A 15,097-nucleotide genomic window follows, 5' to 3' on the forward strand; every position below is an offset into this window, starting at 1 on the left:
TGGAAAGCTGAATCGAGATGTGCTGCCAGAACTTCTAAGAAGGAAAAAAAAAAGGCAATTATCTCCAGGTGGAGAAATTATACATCATAATAATTACACTTTCCAATTGTATCCTTCAAAGGGAAATCAAATTACCTTTCCATAAAAGCAATAAAAGGAATGTGAGCCACCAAGACACCCAGTGAATGGTGTCTCCTATCCAGTTGATGACTCAGGGGCACCATGCGATGCCTGGGAGGCATCTCAACTCAAATGGCCCAAATTGAACTCCACGAACGTGACTCCTGACTTTTCCGACGCTCCATGCCTTCCCATCTCAGACGCCTGAAACACAACCTACCAAGGCTTGACGACTCATATTGGCTCAGATGGAGATGCGCAGACAAATTTGGGATGACCTCCTCTCTGAGTCGGCCAATCAGAGCAGTCCATCCCCTAGGCCTGGTGACTGGTTTGGTTGTGTCATGTGATCCTTGCTGGACCAATGAAATGCAGTACTAGGACACCTGTTGAAACCTTGGGGGCAGTTGAATATCTCTTTCCAAGTAGCTGCTTAGTGGAAATCATGGGTCTGTAGTGGAGACAGGATCTCTGCCACCCAAAGGGGAGCCTGATGAGATGAAAGCCCAGTTGAGCCAGGAAGCAGCAAGTTAGATTCCTAGTGGCACTATATAGCTTCTTGATCCAGCCATGCCTAGAGTCAACGCAACTCCTAGACCCCTAGATTTCTAGTTACAGGAGCCAATTCATCTCTTCTTTTTCCTCACATGAGTTTGAGTTGTTTTTTAGTTGAACTTAGTTTTGTTTTGTTTTTCTGGAACTTCCAACTAGGCAAATCCTGGTCCATAGGGCCCCTACTCAATGCTAGACATTGCACTGAAGAATTGACATGAGGGGCATCTGGCTGGCTCAGGCAGTAGAGTGTGTGACTCTTGATCTCGGGGTTGTGAGTTCGAGCGTGATGTTGGGTGTAGAGATTACTTAAAAAAATAAACTCTTAAAAAAAAAAAGAAAGAGTTGACATGAACTGATTCATTGACCCCTATAAGAGAGGGAATAATCTGATTCCCATTTAACTGATTGGTACTGAGGCTCACAGAGGTGAATCTTTCCACCCAAGATCATCAGAGCCAGGATTCCAACCCCTATCTGCCTGACCCCAAAGCTTGCCTCTCTTTGACCATGAGGAGCAGTTGCCAGATTTGGAGATTCAGAGGCAGGAACTATGCTATGGGGTGAAGTGGGTGGGGGTGGGGGTGGGGGGGAGAGCCAATACCAACGGCCAGGACTTTTTGAACTTTCTTCAAAGGGTACCAAGGAGTAATGGAGTGTTGTGACCAGAAGGACAGGAGGAAGGGCGCCTGGGTGGCTCAGTCGTGAAGCGTCTGCCTTCGGCTCAGGTCATGATCCTGGGGTCCTGGGATCGAGTCCCACATTGGGCTCCCTGCTCGGCGGGAAGCCTGCTTCTCCCTCTCCCACTCCCCCTGCTTGTGTTCCTGCTCTCGCTATGTCTCTCTCTGTCAAAAAAATAAAATCTTAAAAAAAAAAAAAAAAAAAAAGAAGGACAGGAGGAAGGATGGACTGAAGTGTGAAAAGTGTATCAATAAAAACAGTAACAAAAAGTAATAACTACCAAAACCACAATTGGATGCCACCTCACCCTCATTCGGATGGCTATCATAATAAAGGACAGACAATAACAAGCATTAGCAAAGATGTGGGGAAATCAGAACCCTTATACATTGCAGCTGGGAATGCAAAATGGCACAATCGATTTGGAAAACAGCCTGGCAATTCCTGAAAATGTTAAACAAAGAGTTACCATATGACCCAGCAATTCCACTCTCAGGAATATACCCAGTGGAAACAAAAATATATATCCGCACAAAAAGGCTACACACCAAGGTTCAGAGCAGCGTTTTCCTAGCTAGCCAAAAAAGGAGAAACAACCCAAGTGCCCACAAGCTGATGAATGGAAAAACTAAACGTGGCATAGCCATACCATGACATCTTATTTAGCCATAAAAAGGAATGACGTAGGGATTCATGCTACGACACGGCTGGGTCTTTTTTTTTTTTTTTTTAAGATTTTATTTATCTATTTGACAGAGAGAGACACAGCGAGAGAGGGAACACAAGCAGGGGGAGTGGGAGAGGGAGAAGCAGGCTTCCCGCAGAGCAGGGAACCTGATGCAGGGCTCGATCCCAGGACCCTGGGATCATGACCTGAGCCGAAGGCAGACGCTTAACGACTGAGCCACCCAGGCGCCCCGACGTGGCTGGGTCTTGAAAACATGCTCGGCTGAGTGAACGAAGCCAGACACAAAGTATTACATACTGTATGATTCCATTCACATGAAATGTCAAGAATAGACAAATCCATAGAGACAGAAAGTAGATGAGTGGTTTCCAGGGGCTGGGTGGAGGGGAGAAATGAGGGTGATGGCCAGTGGGTTTGGAGTTTCCTTTGTGAGTGCTGCAGCATTCTAAAATTAGATGTGGTGATTGGTGACACACTCTGTGAATCCACCAAGAACCATCAAAATCTAAAATCCACACTTTAAGTGGGTGAATTGTATGGTAGGTGAATCGAGTCTCAATAAAGTGGTTAAAACATAATATCTGACATTTATAGCGTGGTTTGCTCTGTCAGGAGAGGGTTAACACGGCACTGATGACTGCATCCGTGTTCACAAGATCACTGTGTGGAAGACCCCAGTTTACAGAGGGGGAGACTGAGATCAGAGAGGTTTGGCAAGTCATCTAGTGCGGTGGTGGTCAGACAGCAGAGGCTTGGCATTTCAGGCCCCACCAGACCTGACCTTTACCCCACCCCCAACACACCCCCAACCCCCTCTTCTTCGCTCTCCCTAAGCCAAGCTCCTGCCCAACTGACCTCATTTCCTTTTCTTTCGCACATTCTTTGCAGCCTCCAGGCCTTTGCCTGTGCTGATCGACTGCCCTGCCCAGCTGTTCTTTCCCTTCTACCTAGTCTGTAAAATGAATGTCTAAGTGTGAGGGGGGGGAAGAGAGAGGAGGTGCTGACTCCCAGTTTCCAAGCCTACGTGAGAAGGTGCAGGGAGGAGGGTACCTAGAGGGGCGGCCTGGGGGAAAGATCAGGGCCTGCCTCCTCCTGTCTCCCCAAGGACTTGGCCCCCACCCACATCAACAGATTTTGAAGTCCTTGTCCTGAGTTTAACCAGAGCCGTAATTGGGGACACAGGCAAGGGAGGATGAGGTCAGCTTTTCCCCCCTGGGCAGTTGGCCAGGCCTGGGATGAAAAGGTGAGGAGAGAGAGGTGTGTGGCTCCGCCCAAGTCCTGCCCATCATCTTGGGACAAGGTGATGCCCCACCACCAGGCTGCCTTCTCCCTTTCCCCTGACAACCGAAAGTCTCTTCTCTGAGCCTTTTAGAACCTTTAAGAAGAAGTCCACAAATACAATAAAATACTATTCAGCTGTAAAAAGAAATGGACTCCCGGTGCCTTCAACAACTGGAAGAACCCCAAAAACATGATGCCAAGTGAGAGAAGTCAGATACAAAAGATCACAGATTGCATGATTCCATTTACATGAAGTATCCGGGGAGGGGGCAATGAGGAGTGGCTGTTTAATGGCTGTGGTTTCCTTCTGCGGTGATAAAATGTCTTTTTTTTTTTGAAATGTCTTAAAACTAGACAGAAGTGGTGATTGCATACCATTGTGAATGTACTCAAAGTCATTGAATTGTTCCTTTAAAATGGCTAATTTTATGTTATGGGAATATCACCTCAGTTTTAAAAAAATAAAAGGAGTATTCTAGGTCTTTGCTCAGGACGATTCCTCTGCCGGGAACCCCCTTTCTGTTGACCTCAGCTCCCTTCACCTCCTTAAGGAGGGATGCCCGGCTCTCTGGATCTGAAATGGTCCCCCCAGTCACTCTCCTATCACACCATGATATCTGATTGGTTAATAGCACACATCACCATGTGGAATTTGCTTATTGACTTGTATGTGGGTTTTTTGGTCCCCCCACCAGAAGGTGAGGTCCTAATGGCAGCAACTGTGTGTCCCTATTTTCAGGTGAGGAAACTGAAGTGCAGAGAGGTTTAGGAACCTGGAAATCTCCCTGCCATCAGTCTGCCCCCAAGTCCATGACCCTGGCATCTCAGCCAGGAATCCCAAACTCAAATACCTCCAGAGGCCAGGCTGGCAATCCACATGGCCAAAGCCACCAGGCGGCGTGGCCTGGGAGCATCCGCCCACTTGAAATGGCAAAGGTGTTTTGAAAAATTAATAAACTTATTTTTCAGAGCAGTTGTATTACTCTGAAATTAAGTGGAAAGTACAGAGTCCCCATATACACCCTGCTGCCCCACAGCCTGCCCCACTGTGGACATCCCACATCACAGTGCCACATTGGGTAGAACTCGTGAACCTAACACGACACGTTATTATCACCGAGGGTCCACAGCTGACATTAGGCTTCACTCTTGGGGTTGTACATTCTATGGGTTTGGACCAACGTATAATGACATGTATCCACCATCACTGCCATAAAAATCCGCTGCACCCCACCTAGTCATCCTTCTCCACCCCTTACCCCTGCCGTCACTGAGCTTTCTACCGTCTCCACACCTTCGGCTCTTCCAGAATATCATAGAGCTGCAATCAAACAGCAGGCAGCCTTTTCTTTTCTTTCTTTCTTTTTTTTTTAAAGATTTTATTTATTTACTTATTTGAGAGAGAGAGCAGGGAGAGGAGCAGAGGGAGAAGGAGAGAGAGAGAGGATCTCCAGCAGACTCCGCGATGAGCGCAGAGCTCGACGCAGGGCTCGATCCCACGACCCTGAGATCATGACCTGAGCGGAAACCAAGAGTGGGGCGCTGAACTGACTGAGCCACCCCGGCGCCCCACATGTAGCCTTTTCTGACTGGCTTCTTTCGCTTAGTGATATGCATTTAAGGTTCCTCCTGCCTTTTCATGGCTTGATAGCTCATTTCTTTTTAGCACTGAATAATATTCCTGTGTGTGGGTGTCCCGCAGTTTATCCATTCCCCTACTGAAGGACACCTTGGTTGCTTCCAACTTTTAGCAATTATGACTAAAGTCGCCATGAACCTCTCTGTGCAGTTTTTTCTTGTACTATACTCTAGTCCTGTGAAGCAAGGCACCAAGTCCATTCCCCCTCAAGGACGGGGCAACTTAGCTCCACTCCTTATGGGAAGGAGTATCAAGAATTTGTGGACAAAGATTAAGGCCATCAAGGTGATTTTTTTTTTTTTAAGATTTTATTTTTAAGTAAGCTCTACACCCAATGTGGGGCTTGAGCTCAAAACCCGATGATCAAGAGTCGCATGCTCTACCAACTGAGCCAGCCAGGCACCTCACAAGAGATCAAAATGATTAATAAATATTTAGGAGTAGAAACTTTGAGGCTATGCAAATGTCCTGTTTCTCCTTGAAGTTTTATCCATTAAATTTCTCATCCATCAGTGGATTCTGCCTGCAGCAGTCATTACTGTGGTATTCTTATGGCTAGTTTCTATTTTCATCGTTCATTCTACATTTATTTTTTTTTAAGATTTTATTTGTCTATTTGAGAGAGAGAGCTTGCGTGGGCAGAACGGGGGAGGAGCAGAGGGAGAGGGAGAGGGAGAGAGACTCTCCAGCAGACTCTGAGCTGAGTATGGAGCCCCATGTGGGGCTTGATCTCATGGACCCTGAGATCACCACCTGAGCCAAAACCAAGAGCCAGACACTTAACCGACTGAGCCACCCTGGCGCCCCTCATTCCACATTTATTAATTGAAAGTCTCCAGTCAGGGAGATTTGACCCTTCTCCTCCATTTTTAAATGGATTTAATCATGTATTTTTAATCAGTATGGACTTGTGGACATTTATTTCATCATTTGGGTTATAATCCAATACTACACTTATTCACTTTATTCTCAGATTGATCCAGCTTTGGCCAAGAGAAGTTCTTTCAGGTTGGCCCCTGTGTCCTTTCTGCTTGGTTTAAGGACTTTCTGGGAAAGTCTCCAGGCTTGGTATTTTCTCTGCTCTAGCCCTAGAATCAGCCATTTCTCCAGCCCTGGGTCCCTGCATTGGAAAATGGTATTTAAAGACCAAGACCCAGGGGCTGAGTGTACTCATTTTTTTTCTAGAGTATCAACGCTTCTGAACCTTCAGCAGATAGCACTAGGGAATATGTGTGTGTTTACTAAGCCATGTATACACACATTTATATTTATTTTCATATCTGTCTTTTTAAAAAAAGATTTTATTTATTTATTTGTCAGAGAGAGAGAGAGAGAGCACGCACAAGCAGGGGGAGCAGCAGAGGGAGAGGGAGAGGGAGAAGGAGGTTCCCCACTGAGCAGGGAGCCCGATGTGGAACTCGATTCCAGGACCCTGGGATCATGACCTGAGCCAAAGGCAGACCCTTAACCGACTGAGCCACCCAGGCGCTCCTTATATCTATTAAAATAAACATGTCATACTGCTAACCACAGTTCAGCACCACATTGCTTTTTTTTTTTTTTTTAAGATTTTATTTTTAAGTAATGTCGACACCCAACGTGGGGCTCAAACCTACCACCCTGAGATTAAGAGTTGGTACGCTCTACTGCTCCACCGCCTAAGCCAGCCGGGCACCCCCACCTTGCTTATTTGCAACTTGCCTCTGCAACAGCGTGAAACCTGGCCGTGAGGATCTACCATATGTACTTATTTGTGCAACACTAGCATATAAATAGTCCCAGAGCTATTAATCTGTACCCCTTCGAGCAACAAATTTACCAACAAAAAAGTACAGTGTTTCTGGCCAGGTCAGAGGGTTGTTTGAATGGGAAGACTCTGAGCTAAGCAAACAGGCCTGGGGTTGTGGGCCACACTTGGCCCTTGGGCCTCCAGTTTGAGATCCCCCAAACTGTGACTGCTCTGGTCTCTGGCCAGGGGGAAAGTTGTCAGTTTGCACCTCCCTGCCAGCCGCATTCATGCCTCAGGATTGGTCTGAAGGGGGTGGAGAGGGCAGAATGGCCCCCCCCCCCCCCCGCCACTGTGGTCCTCCAGCCCTCTAGGTGGGTGGGGGTCTGAGGGGACCATGTTAGACATTTTGTCCTCTTGCAGGCACTGACTCTGCTGTGAGACTGAGTGCAGACCCGGGTGGGGCAGCCCCTGTGTGAGGGCCCTGGGAGCAGAACCTGCTCGGTGGGTGGGCCGGCCCAGGCATGCATCAGGTGAGCTGCGCTTCCCCACGGAAGAGACCAGGCTTGACTTGGGGGGGGGGGGGTGTGCAGGGTGGGAGGGAATGGGTTGGGGCTGGTGGTGCTTGAGGCCCATGGGGCCTGAGCTGAGTCCTCTCCTAATTCGTCCTCAGGGATATGGTGGTGACCAATAGTACCCAATATTTACTGAGCTCTCACTGTTCGTCCTGCCTCTGGTTTTGTTTTGTTTTTTTTCCTCGTTCTGGTTCTGTTCTAATACCTTTCATCCTCAACAATATCCCTCAGAGTGGACACTGTTATTAACTCCATGTTACAGATGAGGCCACTGAGGCTCAGAGAGGGCATCATTTGCCCATGGTCCTAGACTACAAAGTAGCTGAGCCTGGCGACAGACTCTGAACCCTTTATATTTAGATGACATTGGGGCAGAGGAACAGACAGGGTCTCTGCCTTCCTGGATCTGGGGATCTGGGGCACAGACACACAATAGGTCACATGAATAAATAAATAATCAAGGTAATTTCAGATGGTGCCAGATGCCATGTGGGATTGGGGAGGAGGGAGAGAGATCAAGGAAGGCTTCTCTGAGGAGGTGACCAGCTGGGAAGGGTTGGGGGAAGGGTGTTCTGGGCAGACCTATCCCCAAGTGCAAAAGTCCTGGAAGCGTGTGAGGAATTGGGAGGAGGCCAGCGGGGCTGGAGGGCAGTGGATGGCTGGAGGCAGGGATAGCAATGAAGTAAGTAAGGAGACACCAAGCAGAGCCATGGGGATGGTGGTGAGGACTTTGGCAGTTACTTTGAGTCACCTAGGGAGCCATGGGAGAATTTAGAGCAGGAGAGGTACCTGATCTGAGTATTAAGAACTGTGGCCACAGGTGTGGAATGGTGGATAGGGGTGGAGGAACAGAGATGTCCAGGCTCCTGACATCTGCTGGAGAAATCAGGGTCCCAGTCTACAGAAAAGAGGCACTAGGAGGTAGGGGGTGGGTGGCGATTGGAGGGCCCTGGACAGCATAGAGCCCAGGGAGGTGTGAAGAGGCCATCTTCCCAAGAGGGGTGTGGCTTCCCTTTTGCAGAAGGGGGTTATTTATCCAGCATCTGGGTGGCCCCACTGCATTTGGGGAATCTTCAGGGCTCATCCCTGCTGGCTTGGAAGGCAAGGTTGTGGAGCACCATCACCCAAGCATTCCACATCCCCCCACTCCAGCCCCACTGCACTGCCCTGCCTGTGTCTTTGGTCGGAGCAGGCAGGAACCGTTCTGTCTCCCCAAGGAACAGCGGGGGTAGAAGCCTCAGGGATCCCCAAAGGGCTACATAAGGATATGATCAGGCCTGGGTGCCCCTCACGATCCCTCACCTGGGGGCAGCCCCTAATCCTCCCCTCATGGCCCCTGGGACACCCTCATGTCACCCACAGCTGAGTCAAAGGGCACCATCGCGGTGAAGGTCGCAGCCACCAGGCCCAGCCCCCCTTCCTGGCTGGAGCCTCTGGTCTGAGGGTGGGGGAGCTGGGCCTGGCCAGGAAACTCCTGGGAACTGGGAGTGGGGGTGTGGGGCCAGCTGGGACTGGCCCGTTGGAGGAGCGGAGGCCTGGGAGAGGCGTGGGAGAGCGACATAGACAAAGACACAGCCAACGACTGAGAGAGACACAAGAGAGACAGGGAGAGAGACAGACCCCGAGAGACCCGATGAAAGAGATACACACACAGAAAGCGAGGGTACACTCATTCATTCATTCACTCACTGGGCAGATAAGTTATTGGGTCTGGGCTGTGTCCCGGCAGTGCCCACGACAGACGCAAACCCTTGCCTCCGTGGGGGCTGACCGTCTGGTGGGGACACAGCCCAGAAATATGTTAAATGAGTAAATCACATCGTTGGGAGCAATAAGGGTAGCAGAGACGGGGTGGGGGGAGCCAGGAGGGCATATGAGCCCGATCTCCCTCATCTGGGGAGAAGGAGGTTCCCACCAGAATCCTACCTTCACCTGCGCCTCCCCAACTCCCTCTAAGCCCGGCGTAGGAGCGGGGGAAATGGAGAGGGGCCTGCGCCCCGGAGCCACCTGGACATAACTGCTGGGGTGAGGGGACTGAGGCTATCGCCGCCCTGCTGAAGACCCCTCCTAACCTGCGCTGCCGGGGGGTCCGTCGCCGACGGGGCGTTCTTGGGGTGCAGCCCGGAGGCTCAGCTGGAAGGTAGGCGGGAAGTGGGCAGCAACCAGTGCCCAGGCCCCAGAGGACAGACGGGACCCCTCTGCTGGGGGGCGGGAAGAGGCTCAGGCTGCGGCTGCCCCCGCTGAGAACCTCCCCTTCCCCGCTTCTCGGGGTCCTCCCACCGCGACGGAGCCTCCCTGGGAGAGCAGTTCAGGCCCGGAGGGGGGAGCCAAGGGCTCGCCGGTGCCAGTCGCCGACGGGGCGCGTTCCGGTGCCGCGGCGGGTGGCACAGGCTGGCAGCCATGGGCTGGGTGCCCGGGCCCCAAGGGGAGGGGGCGACTGCTGGCGACCGCCAGAGGTCCGCGTTGTGGGCCCTCCCCCTCGCGGGCCAGCTCCAGCCCCGCCCCCCGAGCCGCGTCCGCTCACTCTGCTCGTGGCCGCGCGACTGCCGGGGGCGCACGACCAGGGCGCACGGGTGAGTGCACTGCCCTGGGTCTCCAGGTGCGCGGGGCTCAGCCCGGCCCGCAGGGGGTTGCCCCGACCGCAGCCCCGGTCCCCTTGTTTGGATTTCCCCGGAGGTCTATGGGGGCGGGGGGGGGGTGGGAGGGAAAGCGGCAACTTCCGGGATGGATGCGGGGAGGGGGGGCGGGGATCGGGGTAGGGGCGCCTGGACTCCCCCGGCCTCGCCCTCTCCTGGCTACACTGCAAGCTTCGCTCCTTCAGTCCTGTTTCCAGGAAATCCGAGGCGAGGCGGGAGATGCAGAGGCTGTGAGCCTCTGCTCGGTGTCCCCATCAGAGCGTCACCCGTGTCTGCATGCATCTGATGTCTCCCTCCCCGCAGCGTGGCTGAGTCCGTGACTCCCTGGGGCTGTGTTTGCGCAAGGTTCCCTGAGTGCAACCGATGCCGCCCGGGATGCATTTGTTCCTGCCCTGGGCAAATAAGTCCGTTTCCCTTCCCAAGCCTCGATTTTCTCATCTATTAAGTGGGACTCGCGCGACTGTGTAACCATTTCTGAGTAACAGTATTTGTGTTGAAACACGAGAACCTTCCCGTCCGCTTCTTATGCGAGGAACTTTTGAGTCACAGCTTCCAGTCTGTAAACTGGGACTAAGGGGAAGGCTGTCGAGGAGATTAGAGGGTGAAGTCTTGGGCGGGAAGTATTATTACACTCTAATGACACGTGTAGCCCCTCTGCAAAAGCCTGTCTGTGCCTTCTGGATCCTGTCTGTTGCCCTCAGGCTCTGCCTCTGTAAAATGGGAGGACAGACAGCTTTCTCACGGGGTTTTTGCGGTGGATGAAGGAGTGCGTGCAGCACACAAAGCCCTGCGAGCAGCGCGGGACGGAGATTGTGAGGTTCCGGGCTCCAGGCTGGCTGTGGGTGGAGGTTGTGAAACTGGCCTGTAACGACTGGGCTTGACCCTCTCTGTGGCTGAATTTGGGTCGCTGTGTGTCTCTGTCTATGTCGCTCTGCTCAAGTGTGAATACATTTTCTGGTTTCCCTCATGGGGTGTGACTGTGTATTTTTGCTCTAATTTGTGACTGGGTGTACATTTCTTGGCAGCGTGTCACTGTATTCGTGTGTGCGTCCCTGTCTGCTTATGATTGAATCTGCCCCTGGATAGCCCTGATGATGTGTGAACTTATGCGTGTCCCTTTCCTGGGGGACTCTGTCACCATGTCCCCTCGTGATATTATTTGCGTGTCTTTGGGTCGGCCTGTCTCCATGGCCACCTCCTTTCCATCCCTAACTCCCTTTGGGCCCCGGGGTAAGTGTGGAGTGGCGGGTAGGGGGTGAGGGCCCCTTTCCCAGGGCTGCGAGGCCCCGCCCCACCGTGCCCGCCTCCTCAGGCCTTTTACTACACCTTACCTCTCCGCAGCCCTGGGGCAAGCGGCCCATGGAGCCGAGGCTGCTGCGGCCGGCGCCGGTGAGCGAGGTCATCGTCTTGCATTACAACTACACTGGCAAGCTCCGCGGTGCACGCTACCAGCCCGGCGCGGGGCTGCGTGCCGACGCCGTCGTGTGCCTGGCGGTGTGCGCCCTCATCGTGCTCGAGAACTTGGCCGTGCTGTTCGTGCTTGGGCGCCACCCGCGCTTCCACGCGCCCATGTTCCTGCTCCTGGGCAGCCTGACGCTGTCCGACCTGCTGGCGGGCGCGGCCTACGCCGCCAACATCCTGCTGTCGGGGCCCCTCACGCTGCGCCTGTCGCCCGCGCTCTGGTTCGCCCGTGAAGGTGGCGTCTTCGTGGCGCTCGCCGCGTCCGTGCTGAGCCTCCTGGCCATCGCGCTCGAGCGCCGCCTCACCATGGCCCGCCGAGGACCCGCGCCCGCCGCGCGTCGGGGACGCACGCTGGCAATGGCGGCTGCCGCCTGGGGCGTGTCGCTGCTCCTCGGACTACTGCCGGCGCTCGGCTGGAATTGTCTGGGCCGCCTGGACACCTGCTCCACGGTCCTGCCGCTCTACGCCAAGGCCTACGTGCTCGTCTGCGTGCTCGCCTTCCTCGGCATCCTGGCCGCCATCTGCGCGCTCTACGCGCACATCTACTGCCAGGTGCGTGCCAACGCGCGGCGCCTGCGGGAGCGGCCCGGGGCTGCCGGGGGTCCCCCCAGCCGGGCCCGCCGCACGCCGCGCTCGCTGGCGCTCTTGCGCACGCTCAGCGTGGTGCTCCTGGCCTTCGTGGTGTGTTGGGGCCCCCTCTTCCTGCTGCTCTTGCTCGACGTGGCGTGCCCCGCGCGCGCCTGCCCCGTGCTCTTGCAGGCCGACCCCTTCCTGGGCCTGGCCATGGCCAACTCGCTTCTGAACCCCATCATTTACACGCTCACCAACCGCGACCTGCGCTTCGCTCTCCTGCGCCTGGTCTGCTGCGGCCGCCGCCCCTGCCACAGAGGGCAGGACGCCTCCCAGGGGTCCGGGAGCCCCGCTGGGGCTTCGGGAGGCCTGAACCGCTGGCTGCCCCCCGGCTTGGACGGCAGCTCCAGCCGCTCCGAGCGCTCGTCACCCCAGCGGGACGGGCTGGACACTAGCGGCTCGGCTGGCGGCCCTGGGGCGCCCACAGCCGCCCGGACCCTGGTACCCGCTCCGGCCGCGGACTGACGCCCTTTGGCCTGCCAGTACCCTCCCCGAGAGCTGTTTTGCAGACTTTTTCTTTTTAAATAAGGGAATTTGTAGGAAAAGCAGCTGAAGATGGTGGCGGCAGAAGAGACCAAGGGAAACGCGTTTTATTTGTGCTAAGCCCCACAGCAGTAAATGAAACAGACAAAAATCACGGCCCTTGTGGCATTGACATTCTGATGGGGGACACAGGCACTAACAGGGTGAAGACATCACGGATATGATTCCAGCTACAATACAGTGATGCGGTGGTGGTCAGGGGATGCTTCTCTGCAGAAGTGGTGACATACGATGTAAGCTGAGACGTCATTGCCCTGGGAACATTTGAAAGAAGAGCTTTGCAGGGTGAAGGAACAGCAGTGCAAAGGTCCTGAGGCTGGAACATGCCTGTGTTTTCTCGGAAAAGCAAAGATCCCCTTTGCGGCTGGAGCAACAATGGAGGCGGGTGGTGGGAGGAAACAAAGGCAGGAAACTGCTGGGGCAGAGTGGGCAGAGCCTTGTGGGCCCCGTCCAGCACTTTGCTTTTTCTCTGAGTGAAGTGGGAGGCGGAGGACAGACTTGATTTGCTTGAGATGTTCACAGAGGGTGAACATCTGTAAGGGTGAAGGTCAAAGCTAGAACAAGGTGAAAGTGCCTGCACTGGCCCAGGAGAGCAAGGATGGGGCCTCAGACTATGTGGATTCTGAATAGATTTTGGAGACAGCAGGTGGGAATTGCTGAGGAATTCAGTGTGGGCGTGAGAGAAAGAAATGAATCAAGTTTAGAGGAGAGAATGCCAAAAACACGGCACCCTAAACTAAAATTTGACTGTGAGAGACAGCCAATTCCTATCTGAAAAAGATTTCTTTGAGTGTGGTGTCAGATCCTTCATAAAAAAGTAAAAAATATAATAAAATAATTAGAACAATTACAGCTTACTGTGTCTGGCTAGTCATCCCCACGGTGGTAGGCCCAGGACACACCTTTTCCTCACCCTTACTGCAACTTTGGAAGGTGGTTTCCTCACCCCGATTTGACAGATGAAGAACCTCCAAGCGGTGAGTACCTTGCCTAGTGTCTGAGCCAGGATACTAACCCAGACTGCCGGGCTCCCAGGCCCTAAGAGGCACAGGCCTCATGTCTGGCTCCTTTGGAGGGGGAGCTATTCTGTGGATAAATGAGCTGACAGGTAAACACCTCTCTCTTAAAAACAACAACAACAAAACAAACAAAAAACTTCTTTTTTTTATACAACTTTAGCACTGCTTTGCATCTTGCTTTTTCACTTAATAGTATATCTTGGAATTGTTGCACACCCACAGATTTTGTACTGTCTTACTGTCTTAGTTGGCTCAGGCTGCCATAACAAATATCATTACCTGTGCAGTTGAAACAGCAGAAATTTATTTCTCACTGTTCTGGGGGTTGGAAGTCCAAGATGAGTGCACCAGCATTATCTGGTGCTAGTGAGGACTCTCTTCGCGGCTTGCAGATGGCTACGTTCCTGCTGTGTCCTCTCATGGTATAGAGAAATCAAGAAGCTCTCTGGTGTCTCTTCTTACAAGGGCTCTAAGCCCATCATGGGGCCACACCTTGAATGGCCTCATCCTCCCCAAAGCCCCATCTCCAAAGACCATCGTGTTGGGGTTAGGGATTCAACATATAGTTCTTGTGCGGGGGGGAGGGGGGTGTGGGACAATTCAATCCATAGCACTAAAAAAAATTTTTTTTTAATCAAGATAAACATCCATAAGGCAAATGTCTTAATCTCTTTCACTGGCTCTATACTATTTCACAGGATGGAAAGGAATTAATTACAACAGGATCCTATGGAGGGCCACGTGGGTTGAGTCCAATCCTTTGCCTTTATACACAGTACTGCAATAAACATCCGTGTACATACATCCTCCTGCACGTGTACAAGTGTACCTTGGATGAATCTCTACAAGTGGTATCACTGGGTCACAGGGCCTGTAGGTTTCATTTTGAGATAGGAGAGATTGCTTCAGACACATTCTAGGAAGGTGCTGGTTTCCGCGGAGCCCGGGCCACTGCCTATTCGCTGACTATGCTCTGGCGCCCCTTCTGGAGCAGCCCAGAACTGCAGCTTCACGCAACACCCCCTTCCACCCTCTGGCTTGGATTTAATCCTAGACTTGAGCAGGGATGTTGAATCTTTTTAAAATTCACTCCTAAGGCTGGCAGAATCTTTTCTTAGACCAACATCTTTTTAGCCTGGCATTTCCTTCGATTATTCGCCTAGTTTTCGTTTAGATGGACTCTTTTTTTCTTTTAAAGAAGATTTAATATAGAGTATCTTTAGGAAACAGACTTCCCAAGTACAGCTGAAATTTGGGTCAGTTTATCATCTAGCTTTTCAGGAATGAATGTATATCACATATGGCAAGAATTATTCCTATGAGATACTTTTTTTAAAATTTTTAAATTTTTATGAAGCCATTTTATTAGAAAACTGAAAGCGTCGTATCCTTGATTGTCTCTTCAAAGATACATAGTCTTTCTTAAAAAAACAATTTTAGGGGTGCCTGGGTGGCTCAGTTGGTTAAGCTTCCAACTCTTGATTTCGGCTCAGGTCATGATCTCAGGGTCATGAGATCCAGCCCCGCACTGGCCTCTTTGCTGAGT

The 15,097-nt window shown here is 52.4% G+C and overlaps 1 protein-coding gene across 5 annotated transcripts in view; it reads left to right on the forward strand.

Moving 5' to 3' along the window:
* The window catches only part of S1PR5 (sphingosine-1-phosphate receptor 5), a 23,193-nt gene extending 9,814 nt beyond the window's left edge, over positions 1 to 13,379 (forward strand). The window contains exons 1-2 of one of the 5 annotated variants that reach the window (XM_036109279.2): positions 8,872 to 9,402; positions 11,240 to 13,379. In XM_036109279.2, the coding sequence (XP_035965172.1) occupies positions 11,258 to 12,454 (1,197 nt within the window). In that variant the 5' untranslated portion in view covers positions 8,872 to 9,402; positions 11,240 to 11,257 and the 3' untranslated portion in view covers positions 12,455 to 13,379. Of the gene's footprint in view, positions 1 to 8,871; positions 9,403 to 9,760; positions 9,862 to 10,042; positions 10,711 to 11,239 lie in introns of those variants that run through there. The other 4 variants (XM_036109277.2, XM_036109278.2, XM_078055756.1 and 1 more) reach the window with 4 other exon arrangements.
* The last annotated feature ends 1,718 nt before the right edge of the window (positions 13,380 to 15,097 follow it).

The sequence above is a fragment of the Halichoerus grypus genome, chromosome 1 (genome assembly GCF_964656455.1).
Source record: "Halichoerus grypus chromosome 1, mHalGry1.hap1.1, whole genome shotgun sequence".
NCBI classification, from domain to species: Eukaryota; Metazoa; Chordata; class Mammalia; order Carnivora; family Phocidae; genus Halichoerus; species Halichoerus grypus.